Raw genomic sequence first — 21,065 nt, 5'->3', positions numbered from 1 at the left:
TAGTAAAACGTAGTTTTGTTCACTGACAAAGGAGTTGCCTCTTCTAAGGTAAATTATTATTGAGTTAATATTAAATGCCATTAAATAAATATGTGCCTAATGAAATATAGTTAAAAATAACAGTGATAATATGACATTATATAGTTATGTTTATTCTAACGATTGACACAGATATTCTTTGCAGAGTTATGAATTTACAGAAGTACAAATTTACTCTTTTTCTAAGGATCTTCTTCAAGCCATTTTCTTCTAATCACTCTCACTTCCAGACTCGAAACCCGAATCGTCAGACAGTTCAGATAAGAACAGGGCATGTAGGGCCACATGCAAGGCATCTGCATTCGCTTCACCTTGCGCAGGATCAGGAGGTGTATAATTGTGGGCAGGAACTCCTTCGAAGTAGTTAAACGCGTCTCTCCAAAAGGATCTTGCCGCCAGCTGGTTGTCCCCTCCTCCGTCCATCTCCGAATCTATGCAAATAGTGCGATTATTTCCCGATCTGAGTTGGAAGCAAAGATTAAAAACAGTTGATGGCGACGCCCTGGGCTTGTGATTTTTGGAATTTTGAGTGTTTGCTTATCGAGCGACATTCAAAATGTGTTTGAATATTACTTGGCCGATATGACAGGGCGAACAAAGGCAATACGATTGCGGAAATTGCCAGAGGCATATTGGCTGTTTAATATTGTTAAATAAAGCGCATCGGTATGGGCCAATGCCTCCGTTCGCATAGAGGGTTTATTAGTTTTCCAAAGCTGTCTGTGTTTGTGCAGCGCAATCATCGCAGTGACAGGCGACCGCAGGGTACTTTCGAGCTGTGTACGTGAATGTGTAACCGGAAGCGGAAGCTTCCGTTGACCGCATAAAGCCATTTGGCCATTTTGGGAACAAGCCCTAACCCAAACAACCGGCCAGGCCACGAACGCTGGTGGGTTCCACCAACCAACCCACTAACCAACCAACCAAACAGCCAACCCACATCCCACGCTGGGCAAAGTAGTTGGCCGCACAATACTTTGCTGTCAATTTGTGATAACGGCAGCTTTATTTGAAAATATGTGCGACTTTATTTGCCGGCTGTGCCGAGCCGAGCCGATTTTTGCGCCCCAACTGGCTGACAGCTGCTAGATGGCTTGTCGGTTGGCCAACAGTGGACGGCGGTTTTCGAGGGGTTTTCGAGGGGTTCCAGTTTGTGGGGGACCCCAGGGTGGTGCGCTGATAGAACGTGTGAAATTGAATATTTACAAGAGCCCTTTCAGGTGGAAAGCGCTCTCAGTTAGAGTCAATGAATGGTGTGGCTTAAAGCGATTTGCGGAAACCAACGGCGACGAAAGGAAACCAACAAAGGGCCTGGGTGGCACTGGGATTCGTTTCGCATTTCAGCCTTAACCACTTTTCCCGACCCGACTTCATTTTCTGCATTATTATTTTTATGGCCAGCAGTCCTGCGGACCCTAAGGTCCCAACTAATTAAATTTCCCCCATATATATGTATATATGCACAAACATATATGTATGTGTTTGCTTACACATATTTAAATTGGCTCGGGCGGGCCGAGAGGAATGCACATTTTTAATTACGCTGCGCATTTGCATTTGAATGGCGCATTTCACAGGCTGATAAGCCGAAATAAAGGCAACAGTTGTGCAGTTGGCTGCTGTGCAGGGCGAAAGCCAAAGATATGTTGGCTTTGGCCACGCCCCCATGCATTTGCACATTTGTACGCTCGCATTTTTGCAGATTTCCAGAATGTGTAATTTTCAAGTTGACAACTTTTGTCCCAAAGCAGTGACCTCGTTTGCGGCAACTCAGCCACGTACCCACATAGCCTATATATATGTAGCTGCAGCCATGGTATATATAGTATAGTATATATTGCATTAGAGCCTGTGCTCCTTCGAAATGGCATCTGCCCGCAGGCCTAACCCCAGTTAGCCAGGCACAAAGCGATGGAGGAGGCGGATCGGTGGGCGGTGGGCGGCGGCTAGAATGCCTTTCAATGAGATGCAAAAGAGAGAAAGTTGGAGAACAAAAGGCACGGGCACACGGCGCTTTTAAATTTTACTGCCTCCGCTTCGATTCTGGGCGCTAATGGAAACCCTGCACTTCCATTATGCCTTCTAGTCCAGAGAGTTTTCCGCATTTCCCTTTTGCCCCTTCTGCTAATGGAAAAACATTCAGCGATATGCCTTTGAAATTCTTGAAGTTCAAGGAGCTTTTAAACGCAGGGGAGTGCATTTGCCATACTGTCACTATTAAATGGGAAAAACTCAAACCGCCATAACCCATCAAAACTATTGCTTACACGTGCTGAGGGGGACCGGGAAAATGGCTTTCCAACCGCCTACTGGCCTGTCATTTAAGCCATTTTTAATGACAGCCCGACGCCTGGCGCCTGACAACGGCTAATGATGGCGGCTAGCCAAAGTTTTGCGGCTTTTGCGGATTAAAATTGAAAACGCTTGCATTCATTAAATCTGCCAACCAAAAAAGAAGAAGACTTAACTAGAACGTGACATGAGGCAGGTGTCGCATTAATTAGTGTAGGCATTCACACGGGTTCTCACTCTCGAGCACCCACACACATATGTATGTACCTGCAAAATGGAAGTTTCCTCAGGCAAGCGGTTTAATTTCGCTAAGATGTGTCACGCCGCAAATTGGGTCAAAATGACTCAAGTTAAATTATTGCAAAATGCATTCCGCACCGGAATCCTTAGATATGTGTGTGCAATGGGGCCACGTGCATGTTTGCATTGATAGCCCCGAGGCGACTCCTTTGACAGCTCTTTGCCAATAGCTGATTAATTAAATTACTGAATTTAGGATAAGACTTGTGGCCAATTAAGCTGCCTGTGCGCTGGAAACCTTTGATCTCGAGGTCTCGAGGGCGCGACCAGGTAAATACTAGTTCTTTCAGGCATACAAAGTACATGTAATAGGATAGGTAATTGGGTTCGCTGGACCGTAGTTGTGCGGATAGTTTGATATACTTTCATATATTTAACATCACCAGACATCAATTTAATAAAAAAGTATCTTATTTTATAACTGTACTTGAAATAAAGTTAATGATTTAGTTTGAAAAGCAGATAATGTGCATTAGTTCTGGTTCACTTAAGCATGAAAATCAACGAAATTTCGCCAAACATTTAACAGAATCCCACAGCTGAGGGTAACAACCAGCTCTTATGCAGGCATTCATCACTCATTTGGCACCGTGTCTGGGCCCCAAACAAGAATTTCACAAATGCTCAACGCCCCATTGTGTCCGTCCCCATAACCCGATCCCCTGGTTTTGGATGGCTGATGTGTCTGTTACCTTAGGCCAGCCAGAAGGCACTGGGAGGAGCACAGGAGCCCGAGATGAGCAGCTGGTGGCCGTGACTGTGCCTTTGTGCTGGGTGCCCCAGTCGCCCCAGTCTTCGAAGTCTCCGCAGCATTCAAGTGGCATCCGAGAGGTGAACATATAAATTAATCTTCATCTGGAGCGCCCTCACCCACCGACCCACTGCGCCTCGGGCCTGCTCAGGTTTGCCGTTTAAAAGCGTCAAGGAGGGCATCCGAAATAGTTTCAGAACGGTACAATGCAGGTCAAAAGGCAGCAATCAAGAGAAGAAAAATCTTAGTTGGATCGAAGATTGTCGTATTTAATTGCAATTAAGATTCCATTATTATTCTAATCAGAAAGTGATTAAATAGGAAAAAAAACACCTTAGGAGGACCCTCCATATCAACGATTAAAAAAGTGTTCATGACATTACGCTTTAAGTTTTACAAGCATTGGGTACTCACTGGGACTGTTACCTTATATCTTTAAAGTTTTAAGAATTATGTCTTACAACTTTAAAGGAATATTGATGGTACCCCAATCCCTATTGCTATCACTTACTCGTGTTCCCAAGCACTTAAATTTATCGTCATATGGCAACCAGTATCTTAATTTCTATAATAGTTTATATATTTCGACACTTACTTAGGAATACCCTTAGTTTATTTCATAAGTAACTTACTCTTATTGTAATTTCTATAACTCCTTAATTGTATCTTACAGTTTACAGTATCTTACTTCCTATAACAGTTCATATACTCAGAAACTAAGTAAGGCATACCCTAAGTTTATTACATTAGTAACTTACTATTCTTTTAATTTCTATAACTCGTTCATCGTATCTCTAGCCCCATTGCGCTCAGTGTAAGCCAAGAACCGACTTTGTATTAGAATCTCCTCGGTGACTCGCCAGTGCAAACAGTTCGTCGGTCACTGGCTCTGTGGCCCTTTGTGTAATACCTCCGTCGAGGAATGCCTTTAAGTCCGCTTCTTCCATCTCCGCTCGGTCAGAAACCACTGGGGCAAACAGATCCCCTTAGTGGTAGCCACCCCTCAGGGTATTTACCAAGTGTCAGTCGCTTTTTCCTCACTTTCCTTAATTACTGTCAGCAATTATGAACTGGTTTTATTGGCCGCCACTGCCATTTTGTTACTGCTTTTTGTACTCAGATGTCGAGTACCCAAAATATTGTGGCTGATATGATAAAAAAAAGTTTAGTAATCACTCAAGTGCCGTGTTTTTAGTATGATTTATTTCCCCGAAACAAACTGTTTTTACTATTTTTGATCACTTTAATGCAAGTGGGCTGGCTAATTCCCAGGCAAAATGCACAAATTGTGTAATTTTCAAGTTAACAGCTCTTGACCTGGTTCGGAGTGCAAATCCCGACAACCCCCTCCCCCAAATCCCTTTTCCGGCTGCGCTCCTGTTGATTTGGTTAGCGGAATTTTGTTTGTTTTGTAGCAGCGCGCAAATATGCAAAAGCGCAATTGTGTGTTAAGTTGGCTTTGTTGCCGCGTGTGTGTGGATACTTTTAGGCTCAGAGGTAGTAGAAACATTTTATGCGACTGCCACAAGTTTGTTGGTGAAAGTTGGAGCCCGTAAAACTTTTAATACAGTGCCTACCATTCCAAAGCCCTCGCCGTTGCCATGAACAGTAACAGTAACAGGCTTTTAGCGACTACACACATTAAGCCCTTTATTTTTCGGTCTGTCCTTTATGAAAGGGTTCGGCACGGGACCAAAAGTTGTACATACACCTTAGGAGCCCTCTTTTAGCCGGTTTTCAGGTGGCTGTTGGTGGTGTTGCTGTTTAACTAACAACAATTCAGGGGGAGACAGCGGGCGAGTGAGTGCAGCTCGAGAACAAATGAGGAAAATATGCTTCAATAACAAAACACTCAACACTTGGAAGTACAAAAAACAAGTGAGCAGAGGACGAGTGGTAAAAGGAACAACGACCGATTTACATAAGGACCCCAAACAGACGCCCATCCCAGTTACCCACTCACAACTTTCAACCATCCATCCGTATCCATCCGGAGAAATGCAAACACAGCCAGGCAGACACTCGGAAAAACAAGCAACTATTGTAGCGGAAAAGTTTTTGCCGCCATTTGAAAAACATTTTCCGATGCAAAAAGCCAGCTTTGACTGAAAAAGATTTATTAATATTTAACAGCCCAGACTAAAGCAAAATACGTGAAATTCTCCGAGATATGCAAACATAATAACTGTTCAAGCAGCGAAGGGTGAAAGTTCAACAAGGACGTGAGTGGACTTCGCTGTGTACCAGTTTTTTCTTTCCCAGCTGCGCCTTGTCCCGCTCCTGACTTCAATATCCTGCAGACTAGCCCGGCTGCAGGAAGCACTTTGTGGACAGGCAGAATGCCCCACGGAGCTCCGAATGGCGGCCGCCAGTCACGGATTTCGGCTCTGCCAGCCCAGGTCCTTCCTGCCGGACTCCTGCCACCACGGCAGCAGGGTGTATCACTTTGGTTGACAAAAATAAATTAGGGGGACAATGTGGTCTTGAAGTCAAGAAATGCATCGAGAGTAAAATAAATCTGAAGTCAAAAATATAATAAGAATAAACAAATTTCATTTAACAACTAAGTATTTCTTAATGGTCATTTAAAAAAAACTTAAAATAAAAAAAAAAATTTGGTTTTTTAATATTTATTATTGAAAAAAAGGATTAGGGAGTTGCTCTTAAAAATTTCTTTCAATAACCAACTGGGCAAATAATTTTTTTACTGTATTGGTATAACAAAAAACGTGAAACACATTTTTTAACTAGAAATTTTCTTTTCTCAAAATCCTTGAGTAGGGGAGTATTTTGGCGAGGATATAACTGGAAATAGTGCATCAAAAACAATTAGACATTAAGAATATATTTGGGTAACATATGGGGGTCAAATTTAAAAACATAGTGTTAATTGTCTCATTTTTATCAAATATAAGTGACAAGTTTTACGAATGTTCAAGGAATGTTTGAAATTGAGGTAGTAAAACATTGAAATACATTAGAAACCCTTGATTTTAATGTCAGTTCTCTATGAAACACAACACTTGACTTCATAAAAATATACGCATCTGTAGTGTAAACGCATCTCATGATTTTTTAATATTCGACAATGATGCTAGCACACAACTCTTTAAGTACAAAAGTATTCAGTGAAAGTTTGTCGCATCATACATTCAAGTGTATTGATTTTATTCAAAGAATCTTTTTCAGACTTATAAATTATGAATAAAATACTTCATTTATTTCATATGAATATAAAATTGGAACCATTTCAAGCCACCCAAAATATTCTAGCATTCTTTTCAATTGAGATTTAAGGGGCATTTTCAGCAGACTTATAAAGATACCCACTGACCTTTCGACTTTTACAATTTTTTTCGCTCTGACATGTTGGCCCACCCTGCCGTGGCTTTCTTGCTTGACCGCTCGCCACAGCGGCAAACAAAAGGGGCAAAACGGGGGTGGTTCGCCAGGGAGGGGGCGGGTACGGATTTGGGGGGATCGGGACTGGGCTGTGGCGTGCATTATTGAGTATGAAGGGGCCCACTGATTTTTCGGTGACTCGCCCTGGCCAGGCGATGACAATGCGAAGCGCCGTGCAATGGCCATCAAACGCAGCGCTAAAAGCCGAACCGAACTCATTAGGCTTGCAACGCCGACTGCTGGCCGTGCTCTAATTATGCCGTCTCTGCCTAATTCCCTCCTTCTGAGCCCGTTTGGTTTTCTGCCTTACTGGTTTTCTGGCTTTCTGGTGGCCTGGTATTCTGGGCTCCCAATTCGGCCCCGCCCCAGGCAAACAATGAAAGGTAAGGGGGCAGCAGGAAATCAAGGATGGCATTTCCGCTGCACGGACAATGGGGACAAGGGGATGCGATCTGCTCCTCGGGCCTTCGACTTCACTTTTGTCCCACATAATGACCATAAAACGGGTTCATCGAAAGCGAACTGCTTCCTTGACCTTCGGCGGGCATTAAAAAGAAATAAATAATAAATCAAGTCGGGCATGAAATATTCAATAACCTAAACCGACAAAGATTTACTGCTTAGCCGTTTATTTTGTTGGGGACCCAAAAGTGAAGACCCGAGCTGGGCGAAAAAAAACCACTTTGTAAGCAATTTGGTGAGGAAAAAAGTTGGCTGGATCTGTTTTGAAAACTGCTAACTAAACAAGAAGTCACTCAAAGGCCAAAAAAGCAAAGGCACCGGCAACACGTACGCCCACACACACACACACACGAACAAATTGAAAGAGTTGCCAAAGTTGATTGCCGGCTAAACGAAAAGGTTGGCCAAAAGCCGGCCTAGAAGACCAACTGGCCTTAGCCTGGCTTAGAGGGCCACCTTTGACGCTCTTCATAATTTGCCAGGACAACAAAGCAGCCAGACACTCGAGATCTCTTGGCCACAAAGGAAAATATAAATTGTTTTTATTTCCGTGGCTCCTGAGCGGCCAAGGAAATGAAATAATCAAAAGATAATGACACAAAGGAAAATGTAGGAAAAGTCATCATCGTCAGCCACGCGAAATAGCGAAAGTTTACCTCACAACTACTCTATATATTTTAGAGATGTCAGATAACTGGCATGCGGGCCAGAAACCAGGGCCAGGAACTTGCCAAACCTGGCTAACCAAATCCCGGACAGCGCTTGTTGTCGGCAGTGCCAGACACAATTCCGGCAATCTGCTCGTCGGAGGCGGGGTGTGTATCACTGCCAAAAAGACATTTAATACAGGCAAATAAATACAGCCAGCGATTCTCGTGTGTGGTGTACACCAAGCGGAAGCAGAAAAGGCTACAAGCCAGGATCCGGAAAAGGGGGAAGGGAATGGGAAGGGGAAGGGGAGGAGGAGGAAGCAGTCAGTCGCAGGATATGACTATGAGAAATTAGTGGAGTTTTACCGCATAAATTGCCGCACATATACAAGGGGGAAACACAATTACGTATATCACAAAAGCAGTCTGGTTCAGAATTTTAGGGAACTTTGAAAGTCTTGATTATAATAGAATGGCACAAGGAATAGGAGCTTACGTTTTAGATTCTTTATACATATGAAGGAATAATACAACTTTAATTTGATATATATCGATATGTATCAATGGCGGATCCAGAATTAGGTTGTGGGGGATATAATACAAATTTGGTTAGTAGAAATCCAAAATAAATATACTTTTTCAACCGAGTGGGAGGGGATCTATCTCCCATATCCCCCGTGGATCCGTGCATGATATGTAGGTGTATACAGATGTATAACAGCTTCCCAAAATTGTGTTTGTTCCCTAACAAAACAGAGCGCCAAAATATTTCATTAAATATTGTATATCAGGGTATGGATTTTATTGTTAAATTGACTTTACTATTTGAAACCTATGCTTTGTCATTAATTTTGAAGATAAGTATCATAAAAGTAGAAAAGTCAAAACAATATAAAAATGTATTGAGCTACGAATAGGATACTAAAACTATAGCAAATTTAATAATTGTCTTAAAAATTATTATAGGATAAAACTTTTTACAACCATTGGTTAACAATATGAAAGTAAAAGTAGTTAAAAAACAATACAATATTGCAGCTAAACTATTTTGTTTAATCCCTAATATTATAAATGGGAATTCTAACACCAATTCTAGTGTGAGTAATTGAATCAGAATGTTTACCTTTGACGTTTATTTGCAAATGGGCTTGCAATAATCGACGGCTTACATTGGAATTCTTGCCAAGCGTTCTAGATACTCATACCGCACTGTGGACAAGCTTGTGGGATGAAAATGAAAATAAAGCTTCGTGAGGAGTCATGCTCGTAATTTTCCATAGGCAACATTTGCTATGATAACACGTAATATACATAATAACTACAGTTATGTGGGCCTCGGGGCAACTCCCGACCCCTCATGCATATTGATGGTATGCCGAAAATAGTTTCCTCGACTCAAAGATAATAAATAGATGCCAAACGTAGTGGCCAACGCCAAAAGCTAACAGAACTTGGCCAACAGAGAGCGCTGAACCCACTAAACACGGCCATTTACATCTCTGTTAACTGGTTAACTGTGGGCCAAGTGAATTGAAGGCCCAGTGGATAACGCAGGATAATTGCAATTTATTGCAAGGCAGCCGCAGGCTTCTGAGGAATCTCCCTTAGCCAGGCCTCATAAATCACAATCAAATTAGATGCTGATTATTCCGAGTCGAGATGCATGAAATGGATTAATACACAGCGGTGGAGTCTAATAAATCAATGGGCAAGAGGACCCGAATTTGGGTAATTAAATTACGCATCCTACGGCACTTGTGACAGCATCACGAGGTCCTTTGTTCGCCAATTTATTTGCGAAAATCCGCCGTCAATCTGTTAACGCGTTTGCAAATAAAAATTATCAAATTATTTCTGCCCAGATTTCGGGGGAGGGGGAAAGGGAAAGGGAAGGGCTATGTGTGTGCTCACTCAATCAATTATTCTGCCGATTTTGGTATTTGCATGTGCAAATCTGATTTACACGCACAAATGAATATTAAATTGCTTGAATCAATTGAGTTCAAGCACGGCAGCCTGGCACACACAGGCACTGCACTCATTGTGAATTTCGTGTTGTACGCAATCAATAATAACATAAATCGCGCAACGAGGGCAAAATGAAATTTCAAAGGCCCCCCCACCTTATCGCGTTTCCTCTATGGGTCCTGGGAACCTATCTCTATCTGTCTGCTCGACTCACTCACTTGAGATGTCCATTACAACGGTGGCAGGCATCTTCCTGCAAAATGCTTTCCCGAAAAATTCACTCGGCTCCGAACCCATTTAATAAACTTTCAATAAATGTAATAGGATTTATGTGCACTTCAAATATATATATTCACGTATTATTGAGAGTTTGAAAGATATTTTAACGAGAATTGTCCTTCGGGCGGTGGGAATTTGCCAAATTGGCCCACTTAGAGTTGCATTTTGCTTATATTGTTATTTACTTGAGTACAATCTCGCTTAGCATTCTCTTTTAAACTGAAAAATGCCTTTGTTATGAATTTATTTGGTTGATATTGTGTGCTGTGGCTGTTTCCCCAGCGATTTCCAACTCGGGCGCTGACATATATGAAATTCCCGAAAACAAACTTTATTGAATTTCGAATTAATTTTTTGCAAACTTCAAAGTCAAGACTTTGTTGCTGATTGTCGCAAGGGTTTTAATATGAGGGAAATCGCCTGTCTGGCGTTTATTAAATTTTATTTGTGAGCAGAAGCTCGGCAAACTTTTGTGTTGTATATGGCACGCTGCATGTGCAGCTGACATCTTTATGTGAAAATGGTATGGGGGTGTGGTATGGGTTGACATTTTCCGAAAGCAGCGAGAATTGCAGGACTTGAGCAATATTTATTTGTCAAGCAGCATGTATATGTGGCACTTTGTGTGCCCAGTACAAACTTAGTTAAATGTTTAAAGTCTTGATCAATTATGCAGTTTACCTTGTCGTTATGCTCGTTGTGTGCTTATGAATTAGATATTATTTTAAAGAGATACTCAGGCTTTAAATTGTGCTGCCTAGTTTTCATTTTATTTAACAACTTTATCTGTGGCTTATTTTACTGTCTTTTTCACAGCATTGTATATGCTGCATTTTAGATAACTTGTGCCATACATCGCGTCCTTAATTTACTCACTTTCGATACTTTGGCTAACAAATGGCTGCCAATTAATAACACATGTGGGTGGGTGGCTGTATTGCGCTTTTGGCGGCTCATCTGAGCCCATATATCAGCCGATAACTGGAAGTGGGGCTTGAAAGCCAGCCGTCAGCACAGCCATGAATACATTAAGTTGCTGCCGCGTCTAATTGCCCCTTGTTTGTTGCTTTCGGGGTCCCAGAAGTGTAACAGGTGCGACCTGCCTTTCGGCAGCTCCACGGCTTTGTTGTTGAAATGTATTTTAACCATAAATTAAACAACGGACCATAAAAACTTCCACAAAGTGTTTGCAACCCATTTCCCGGTTTAAACCCTTCCTTTTTTTGGATCGTGTTTGCTGCTGCCAACTGTAAATTCCGGAGGGCCAAAACTCATTTAAAATGTCCAACCCCCAACATGGGTGCCGCTGGCATATTTCATAAGCACGCCCTTCGCCCAACTTATGTCCCTTCATAAAGCATTTAAGCAGCATTATAAATTTGCTTAACTGCAAACTGGATTTTGCTCATTTCTGCATTCTCGATTCCGGCAGAAAGACTCGCCGGCTCACGTAATGGGACTTTTGCCCGATAATGTGCTTCGCGTTGCCATTTAACCCGCCTGGGGGAGCAGGGGGCATGGGGCATTAACACCCCGGCTGGGGTTGCACCTGCAGCTCTTGGCCAGGAGGAGCAGCCAGACAAAGGACCTGCCTTCGCACCCCCCCTCTCTCTTTGGGCCAAACAGCCCCTCCTTGGCCAACTCCTGAGCCACTCGAGGCGTGCGCGTGACATTCGGCGGCCGTGACAGGAGGCCCTTTTTGAATAATGCCCGTCAAGTGGCGGCCACCATATTGAGTGACTTGCCGGTCCGTAGGTGTGGGTATTGAGCCTGGTCGTGTGATTTATGGTACAACTTTTTTATTTCAATATTGTTTTCTTTTTTTTTTTTATTCCTTCCCCCATTGATTTCTCCACGGTCGGCGACACTGCGCGTGTCAGTTATTAAATGCTCTGATTAAGTACAAAGTGTAAAGCACATCGAATATTTATGAATGCCCTCGGCATCTCCCTTTCGACTTTCTTCTTTCACCATAAAGAAAGCTACACGTAATTATGACAAATTGATTTTATGTAAGCGAACAATGGTACTGAGTGTATACAGCGAAAGACAAAACAAGAGGGATGAAATTGAATACCAAGTCCAATTTGATATTCTTGCAGGATGGAAAATAAAATGCGTTCGGAAATGATGCAGATAATGTCTGGAAGTTAAATAGACTGTTATTTATCATCGATCGGTTTACAATAAAATTAAGGGAGAAAGATACATACAAGGGCATTGTCCCCATACATTTTTGTGGTTCACAATAAACTGAATTTTAAATTCCCTGCGACTGACACTTTAATTTTGCCTGATTAACATTACGGTTTAATTGAAAAAAAAATATAATTGGATATACGAAGGTTGTAGTCCTTCCAGTACGAAATAAATGGTTTTGCCATTTTACTAGATCCTTGTTTTCCGTTTTTAAAAGCTTACTTTGTGTACTCTTCCTACAGAGGAGATGAAGACTCTTTTTATGTTCTTGCAAGATGGAAAAAAATGCGTTCGGAAATAACGCAGATATGGTCTTGAAGTTAAATAGACTGTTATTTATCATCGATCAGTTTACAGCAAAATGAATTGAGATGGATACATACAAAGGCATTGTCCTCATATGGTGTTTAACAATAAAATGGATTTTACTGACATTTTAATTTACCCTGATTAACAATAAGTTTTTATCGAAAAGAAATAAAGTTCTAAACCCGAAACTTATATTCTCTTCAGTTCGAAATAAATGGATTTGCTATTTTATTAAATACTTTTTTCCCTTTTTTTAAAGTTAGCTTTGTGTAATCTCCCTACAGAGGAGATGAAGTCCCATTTCATGTTTTTTCGAGATTGAAAATGAAATATGTTCGGAAATGAAGCAGATATTGTCTGGACAGTTATTTATCATCGATCAGATTACAAAAAAATTAAGGGAGAAGTTTACATACAAGGGCATTGTCTTTATAAATTTTGCTGGTCCACAATTAAATGAATTTTAAAATCCAACCGACTGACATTTTAATTTTCCCTGATTAACAATAAGTTTTTATCGAAAAAAAATATTAAATTGGATATCCGAAGGCTTTAGTCTCTGCATTCCTTTTCCATTTTTTCGTTTTTAAGGCTTAATTAAGGATATAAAGGATACTTAAGGATATTGCACTTTCTTTTTTTTTTTTAATTTTTAAGTTCCTATTGACATAGTATAAATATATACTTGCGAAGTGCCTTGCATCTATCCGTGTATCCATTGAACGAATATCTTTTCTATGTGAAACTAGATGGTATGGTAACTGCAAGGGCATTCAAACTGGGAAACAACTTAACTTTTGGTTACTATTTAAATCTGTTATTGAGTATTTAATATCTCATGTCAGTGGTAGTAATGCCCGTCCGGCGCAGCTGCCCCATTAAGTATGCTATCGTTTTAGACTGATGCCGCCGAGCACTCGGTGCCCAGTCAGATGTGCAGGCAGAGTTCAACGCACAATTACACAGCCGTGATCTGGTTGGCCGTCATTAATTTTAATGTTTATATTTTCATTTGCTGGCTGTCGGTTGGTCCGTGGGTCCGTCGATTGTCAGTCGGATGTTGTGACTGCTGCGATTCTTTTTTATCTGCGACAGGCACGCAACACAATTAAGCAGCATTTTAATGCTCGACTGGACGGAACCGAACCGAAATCGGCCAAGCCGAACCAAAGCCATCCGACTCTTTGAGTGGACATGCAATAATTGATATTTCAATGGAGCCGCACATCCATTGAATTTGCAATCTCGCCTGCTGCAAAACTCCTGTGGTCGTACGTTAATGGTGATGTATTTTTACTTTGATTGCGTCCATAGTTGCAGTGGCAAACGTTAAGCGGATTTTATAGAGTGCAACAAATGCCAATAAGCGGGGGATGCAGAGTGCTGCACGTGCTTGGCATAAATCGATGTCCTTGTGCCCAGGTTCCCAGTTTCCCAGTTTCCCACTTTCCTAGTTTCCCAGTGTCCCAGTTTTAGTGCCTTTTTCCATTCCCCAGAGCGAGCGGTACAAGGAATTATATTTACGGATAGTGCGGCATGAATATAAAGTGCGTCAGCGGGGCTAATGCGAATCCCTGGTATCCTATACCCACTCCCCGGGCTCATGATCATGATCATTTTTTCACAAATCAACCGGGCACATCATTCAAATTTCTAACGCCTGCGGCTGCCTTTGCCCCTTTTGGCGGCAACACTTTCCTCCTCCAACTTTTGCAGCTCGTCAAACTGTGGGAAAATTATGCAAATTCTGCGGCTGGCTTTGCTAATATGCTCATTTGCATTTGCCTCCGCATTGTTTACCGAATTGGCCTGGTCGGCCATCGATGGCCATGCAGGCGACTTGGTTATGCAGGGCACACGGCTATCGGTTCTCGGCCAAGTTATGCGCTGAAGCATATAATTCTTCCTGTATTTTTCACACCCCTCCGGCTGGGAAGGCTTGACTTGACTTATTAATGCCTCGTATCTGAAAGGGTTCTTTCCCCTCTCCGTATCCTCCCGCTAATCGCTTAGGAATCTCTTTTAAGTCCGACAAACTTTCTGGACTGATGGATAGAAGGCTGCTCTGTTTACTTAGGCCAGCTATACATCACTTAGTGGCAAATTTATGCGCCTCTTCAGCAGGCGGTAGTAGTTTCAAGTAGTTTCAAATATAACAAACCAGCTGTTTCGAGCTTAAATCACAGTGAACGTTTTTGCCGCGAACTTCAATATTGCCCGTTGGCTGTTTCGATGGCCACGCCAAAATTCGCAATGAAAAATGTGGTTGGCAGCTGGGTAGAAACTCCCTTGGCAACGCCGACTAAAATCGAGGGAAACGGAAGTGCCGGGGGGGGCTTACCAACTGGAGAAATAATTACTCAAATTATGATCGAGTGCATGCACAAATTAACAAATGAATTTTGGTCTGCTTTTTGCCCACCGCGGCGTATACGTAATGCAGCACTTGGTTACGCATACGCAGTGGGTGCCGGGGGGCCAGGGGCAATTAGCATTCAACTCTGGGGCAATAACGGGGCATTAGAGCCCCTAAGACTGGCTCTGTGTGTGGTCTGGGTGCTCTGGAAGACGTCTCCATGACTGCTAAGTCCGCCTAAGCCCATTTAATTGTCTTCATTAGCGCGCTTAAAGTTAGATTTAATCTGCTACCGGCTATTGTTGTTCCTGTTTCCGTTTCCGTTTCGCCAAGCAGCAAGGTGTAATTTGAGGGTGAGGCTGTTAAGGGTCGGCAGCGCCTAATTAGGCGTTGACCCCATCGCGACTTAAGTGCATTGAGCTGTGGCAATGGGTAAGTGAGCTGGTGCTTAACCATCGAGTGCATTACTTTCCCAGCCAATATATCAAATTTAAATGTGGAATGCCGCCCACACACACTCGAAATTTAATGTCTAAGGGTGCGGCAGATGAAGAAGCTGGCGTGGAGCAAAGCAATTTGTTTCACCACGAGTAATTTGTCTTCAAAAAGCAAATGTTTTGCAATTTGTTAACAAGAACATTTTTCGCTTTATGCTCCCTCCGAACCCTCTGGTTTTCCATGTTTTCACTGTGTTTTTTTTTGTGTTGTTTTTCCTGTATCTACATGTATTTGTTGGCAGGCGCTTGGCGGCTTGTTTGCCATCGCTTGGTTTTTGCTGCCTTTGTTTGCATTGCAGACTCCTGCGTGGGTTGCTGGGCTGATGGGCTGATGGGCTACTGGGTTTTCCGGGGCCAAAGCCAAGCCCAATGCAAATGGAAATTGCGGCGAAAGCTGGCCCCCGAGCAGATAAGAAGGAAAATACCGCCCTGTGCTCTGGTAATAAATGAGTGTTGTGCCTAAAATTGAAAGTAAATACATATTGGCAGACAGCGCCTGGCGAGGAAATATCTTTCTGGCCAAAGAGGATTTGTGGAGAGCGTGTATACGGTGGTTGGTCAGGGGTCAGGGGTCAGGGGTCAGGCTTTTCACATTCTCCCACATCCACTTGTTGGACACGGTTCAGCCGGCAGCGAATGGCGGACTCTTAATTGATTTCGCGCTAATTGCTCCGACCCGGCGACGCTGGTTGATGTTTAACAATTTGCAAATATAAATATTACCAACGGTGTCCAATTATGGATTTCGCAATGCACTCATGTGCATTCATATTCAATTATCGTACCGCCAGGCCATGTTAATTGCTCTTAAATCTGTACGAGCCGGAAAATTCTCTCTTCGCATGTGAATTTTCCCGAGGCAGTGAAACGGTTTGTGCGATTTTTCAGTCCTGACATGCAAAAATCATTTTATTTGATTTACATTCATCTTTTTCATTCTCTCTAGGTTTTAGCCGGGTGGGAATCAGTCAAAAGTGAAGAGAACCACAGTCTTAATCCGCTTTGTAACTGCGCTCTGATGGGAAAGGTATCTAGATTAATTAACAGAAAAGTACTTCAACATAAAGAAAAACAATTCAAACCATTTATAAAATCAACGACATTATCAAAATTTATGTGGGAGTCCGTGATATTTTGAAATTTAAGGTAATAAAGGAACACAGATACATTTAGTGAAAAATTAAGTGCTAGTCAATACTACTTATTATAAATAAACTTCAAGGGAAGGCATCTTCTAATTCTCTGATAAAAATATGTCTGAATCGATCACGAAATAAGAATTATATCATTGCTCGGTCAAAAAATTATCGCTCACTCATTAAAAATCGTTATTATAAGTAAAATAAGGTAATGAAAAACGGGTAAAATGAATATCTTCCTGGAGTTATCCAATAGGTCATCGAATAGGAAATACATTATACTTTAAACAATTTGTAAAGGGTTTTCTACTCAAGAATTCGCTGTTTTTTATATGTTTTCCATTAGAATATCCTATAGCGCTTCTTTTAAAGAATTTGCGGTTCTGCCCATATATTCATATTAATCACATATTTTTAAAAGTATAAACGAACCAGAACTCTCCTTCCCCGCAATATTATACCATCCTCTTTTCTAAGGCTTAAATAAATCCCAAGATTAGTTTTCTTTATGACAAATATTGAAAATACATTCACTTTAAAGAGTAGCATACTTTAAAAAAAACTAAAGCATTTTGTAACACCCCTCCTTCAACATTTACCTTTCGGTTAGTTTTGTTACAACGGTGCAACATCGTTCTTAGGTTAAGCCGCCCTTCATCATTGTTTGAGTGCAGCCCAACCGAAACCAATCCTGATGGAACAATATTTGCATATACTGCTGGGAAAGGTCAAAAAGTAAAAAAAAAACTATAACCTTCTAAGCTGGTGCTCTCTTGATGCTTTTATGGCTTGTAATCATGGCCAACACACACACAAAGCGACACAATTTGAACTTTAACACCTTCAATGACAGCCAGCTGTATGACCCCAGGCGCAATTTCGTGTAAATAACACGAAAATAACAAAAACATCCTCGGGCAGTTGGGAAGAAGGCTCCGACCTCTGAACCTCCCCCCCCCCCAGGCGCAATGCCAATCTCAAGCCCCCCTCGCCACCGCCCATGCCCATCAGTCTGTGACTGTAGTTGTAGTTGGCCATTATGCGCATAAAATATAAGAGGGTTGTTCATATCCCCAGCACAATGGATGCATAAATCTACGCTCCTTAGTCAGATGGGAAGAAAGGACGAAAGGACGAGGGCGGGACGAAAGACACAGTCGGTGAAAGTCTCTGCCCTCTCGGAGCGCACGCAAGATTTATTTTAACATTTTTATATTAGTTTCCCGTCTCGTTTGGCTTTTTTAGAATTTTCCTTGTGGTCATGCTGCATTAGCCGTGGCTTCCAACACAAATTGCTCGAAAATGGCATTGCAAATTATGGTTTACATTTAAGGAACTTCATTGAAACTTGATTGAGGCTTTATCCTTCGAACAGCGAACAGCTCCCACCGCCCAGTTGCCAACTTTCCAGCCCACTTTCCGAGCCCTTTGTGTGTGCCATTTACAGTTGTACAATGGATCGAGTTTTCCATTCGAATGCCTCCGAGCCCGATTCGATTCGATGCCATTGTGCGCCTCTGTGTTTGGCTTAAATGTCAGCTGTCATTGGCCATAATTTCAGTTTATTGTTTTGCCAAAAACAAAACCCTAGCTCAGTCCCAGCCCCAGCCGATGGAGCCCTTTTCCGTCGCTACTACCGGTTCTGACAATTTCATTTTCTCGTTTTGGCCCGCTCGCTGCCGCTGATAATTGGACATAAAAGGCTATCGGCCTAGAATAGCAAAGCATTTCGAATTGCCCCAACTTTTCTCGATTCGGGAAGTAAGTTAGGCAACGAAATGGGCAGGAAATTTCCAAAAAGTTGACATCTTCGACGATTATAGACTTAGGAGTTGCACAAACTTGCTGTGATGTTACGCCTTGTTTTTAAAATCTCGCTAGCTGTTTGGCCAGCTTTTTTAGGCATTTGTATCTCTTGGGTTAACTTTAATACCATTTCAAGCTTGTCTAAAAGGGTTTACACTGTTGTTAGGAAGTAAAGTAGAGGTATTGGTAGAAAAAAACACAACATCCTAAATTTATATTTTTCAAAAAATCTAAAATTTAACTATTATATTTCCAATAGTTCAACATATTTTTAATTCCAAAATATTTTTGTAATATATTAATTTAGTTTGCTTATAGATTTTAAAATCCTATTTAAACATAAATGATTTCGGGTTTTTCTTAAAACCTTGTCTTATATCGTTTCTTGTCATTGCATTCAGTGTACCCTGACAATCTTTTAGCGAAAAAAAATCCAATCGAAGAGTTTTATAAATAAATAAATCATTAAGGGGCTAAAATGCGAGAGGATGGTTTGGGAATCCTTTCGTCCAGCTGAGGGCGTACTTGTTGCTGACCTTTTCTGAAATTAAAAACTTTTCCCTAATGTGCACTAAAATCCTTTCAATTTCTTTCCATTTCCATAAGCGCTGACCCCGTGCATTTCGTAGGGCTTGTAATTTTCCAATTTGCTTTTCTCATTTAGTGTCTTTTCTGCCATTCTATTTTCCCTGGCGTGCTTTTTTCTGCTGACTCGTGCGCCTAATTGTAAGTAACAAGCGGGCAACAACATTCACAGCTCGGAAAACGCCAATGGAAATGGCTCATAGCTGAAGTGAAAAAAATAAAACAAGTCTGGGGGGGAAGGCAGGCCCAGATGGAGGAAAGGAAAAATTATAAATGGCGGCGCAAAATTCTTTGCAAACACTTTTTCACGCTTGATTAATTTTGGTTCAGCAGTCGCAGCCCTTCGGTTTTCCGCCCCCGATTCTCGTTTCTCGTTTTTTGTTTTATTTTATTACCAACCATTTTTTAATGGCAAAGTGTTAAGTTTGACAGTTTTGGGTCTCTACTGCGAAAGCATTATGCACACTTCACTAAATATGCGAAAAAGTCGCCTTCGCAACGGGCTGCGTCATGCGAATCTCGCAGGCTGACAGGCTGCTCATAATTAATGCACTCGAAGGGTCCATCCACCTTGAGTCCATTTCGATATCAATGCGAGCTGTCTGTTTTAGCCACGGCTGGTCAATGAGCACATCATTAAACCAAGCTGATTCTCAAAGGCACCACTCCAGTATCTCGATATGCTTTGCCATATCTGCTGATTGAATGGAAAATGGAAAAACCTGCGTCTGTGTTTGAGTTTCTGTCTGAGCTTGAGTTCGCCGCTTGTTTATGTTAGTGTCTTGCATTCAAGCTGCTGAATGTACTCCGCTCCGCTTTCAATTTACTAATGCACTGCCTTCCCCAGGCAAAGAGCCAAAGGTTGACTAGCCGGCAAGCTTCGGTGCCCTGTCCCCCGACCCACTTTCCCAAGGAAAAGTTATTGCTGACGCATATCGAGCATATCGTCGAGCGAAATCGCAGCATTGTAATCAAGGCAGCTGTTCTATGTGTATCCGTATCTGTATCTGAACCTTTTCAACAGCTCCTGAACTAGTATTTTAAATTGCAGCCCACAAATATGTTATGTTATTCGATTTTCTATTGGCCGCAAAATCAACACTGAGCGCAAACAGAGAGTCCTGTTGCCATGGTGCATTTATTTCGTTTGTGGTTAACCATGCTATGGTCTTGTTGCCCATGTTATCTCGATAATTAATTCGATTGCCGGCAGCCCCTGCAAAATGCAAAAGTTCCCCAGCTTTGCCTTGGCCAACGTGCCGTATGCGTGATGTGGAAATTTAAGCTCACTTACCTGACTGTGTTTACCCGGCAAACACTCTGGCCAAATGGCTGAAGAGCCACTGTTGACTCTATCTAGAGTCTGGCATCTGGAATCACACCAAAGGAAGCTCGCCGAGGTGTTTGGGCGTTGATTTAACGCCATTCGTTGGTGTTTGCCCAGCTAGTTTCGCCTTTCCCCTTGATCTAACTCTTTGGCGGCCCAGCCAATAGAGCAGTTAATGTGCGAGGGGGCCGGGCACTTTCAGTCAGCTTAAATTCCGTGAATCTAAACTTGCCCGGCTGCCGAACAAATTCACTTAAAATGCTGCCGCGGCCCAGGGCGGGGCGGCAATGAAAATAAATGACTTCTCATCAGAATAAAACGCTAAAAAAATTAAGAAAAATGCGATGATGTCCAGGAGGAGAACGAGGGCAGGTCCAAGGCAAAAGGAAGAGGAGCAGGAGAACCAGGACCTGAAACAGGAAAGAATACGCAAATGGAGCTACAGCTGGCGGCAGGTGGTTGAGGCAATACAAATTGTTTTGAATTTAAATTGGACAACAGTTGCAGATACGTTTCGTATCTTTTTCCAGGCTTTAATCTCTGGCCAGACACTTGATCGTAGCTCTCTTTCCATTCCAACGAAATGTGTAACGACAGCTCCAAGGTTGCGGCAAGGATGCCAGCGTCGATGTTTTGTGTTTGTGCAACGTGGCGTGAATGAGCAACGGCAGAGGTCCCATCCCATCCCACAACCCCGGAAAAAC

General features: G+C 42.2%; 2 protein-coding genes across 2 annotated transcripts in view; both read right to left on the bottom strand.

Annotated features, from left to right (window-relative positions):
* Positions 1-21,065, bottom strand: part of LOC108018145 (uncharacterized) — a 125,129-nt gene that overhangs the window by 10,523 nt on the left and 93,541 nt on the right. The window lies entirely within an intron of this gene.
* LOC139352506 (uncharacterized) lies at positions 127-623 on the bottom strand. The gene has a single exon (XM_070994853.1). The coding sequence runs from the start codon at positions 460-462 to the stop codon at positions 250-252; it is 213 nt and encodes a 70-aa protein (XP_070850954.1). The 5' UTR covers positions 463-623; the 3' UTR covers positions 127-249.

Source organism: Drosophila suzukii, chromosome 2R, assembly GCF_043229965.1.
Source record: "Drosophila suzukii chromosome 2R, CBGP_Dsuzu_IsoJpt1.0, whole genome shotgun sequence".
NCBI lineage: Eukaryota > Metazoa > Arthropoda > Insecta > Diptera > Drosophilidae > Drosophila > Drosophila suzukii.
This window is presented reverse-complemented; position numbering and strand designations above follow the sequence as displayed.

Coding starts and splice junctions, on each gene's coding strand:
- LOC139352506 (XM_070994853.1), bottom strand. CDS start 462: ATGGACGGAGGAGGGGACAACCAGCTGGCGGCAAGATCCTTTTGGAGA.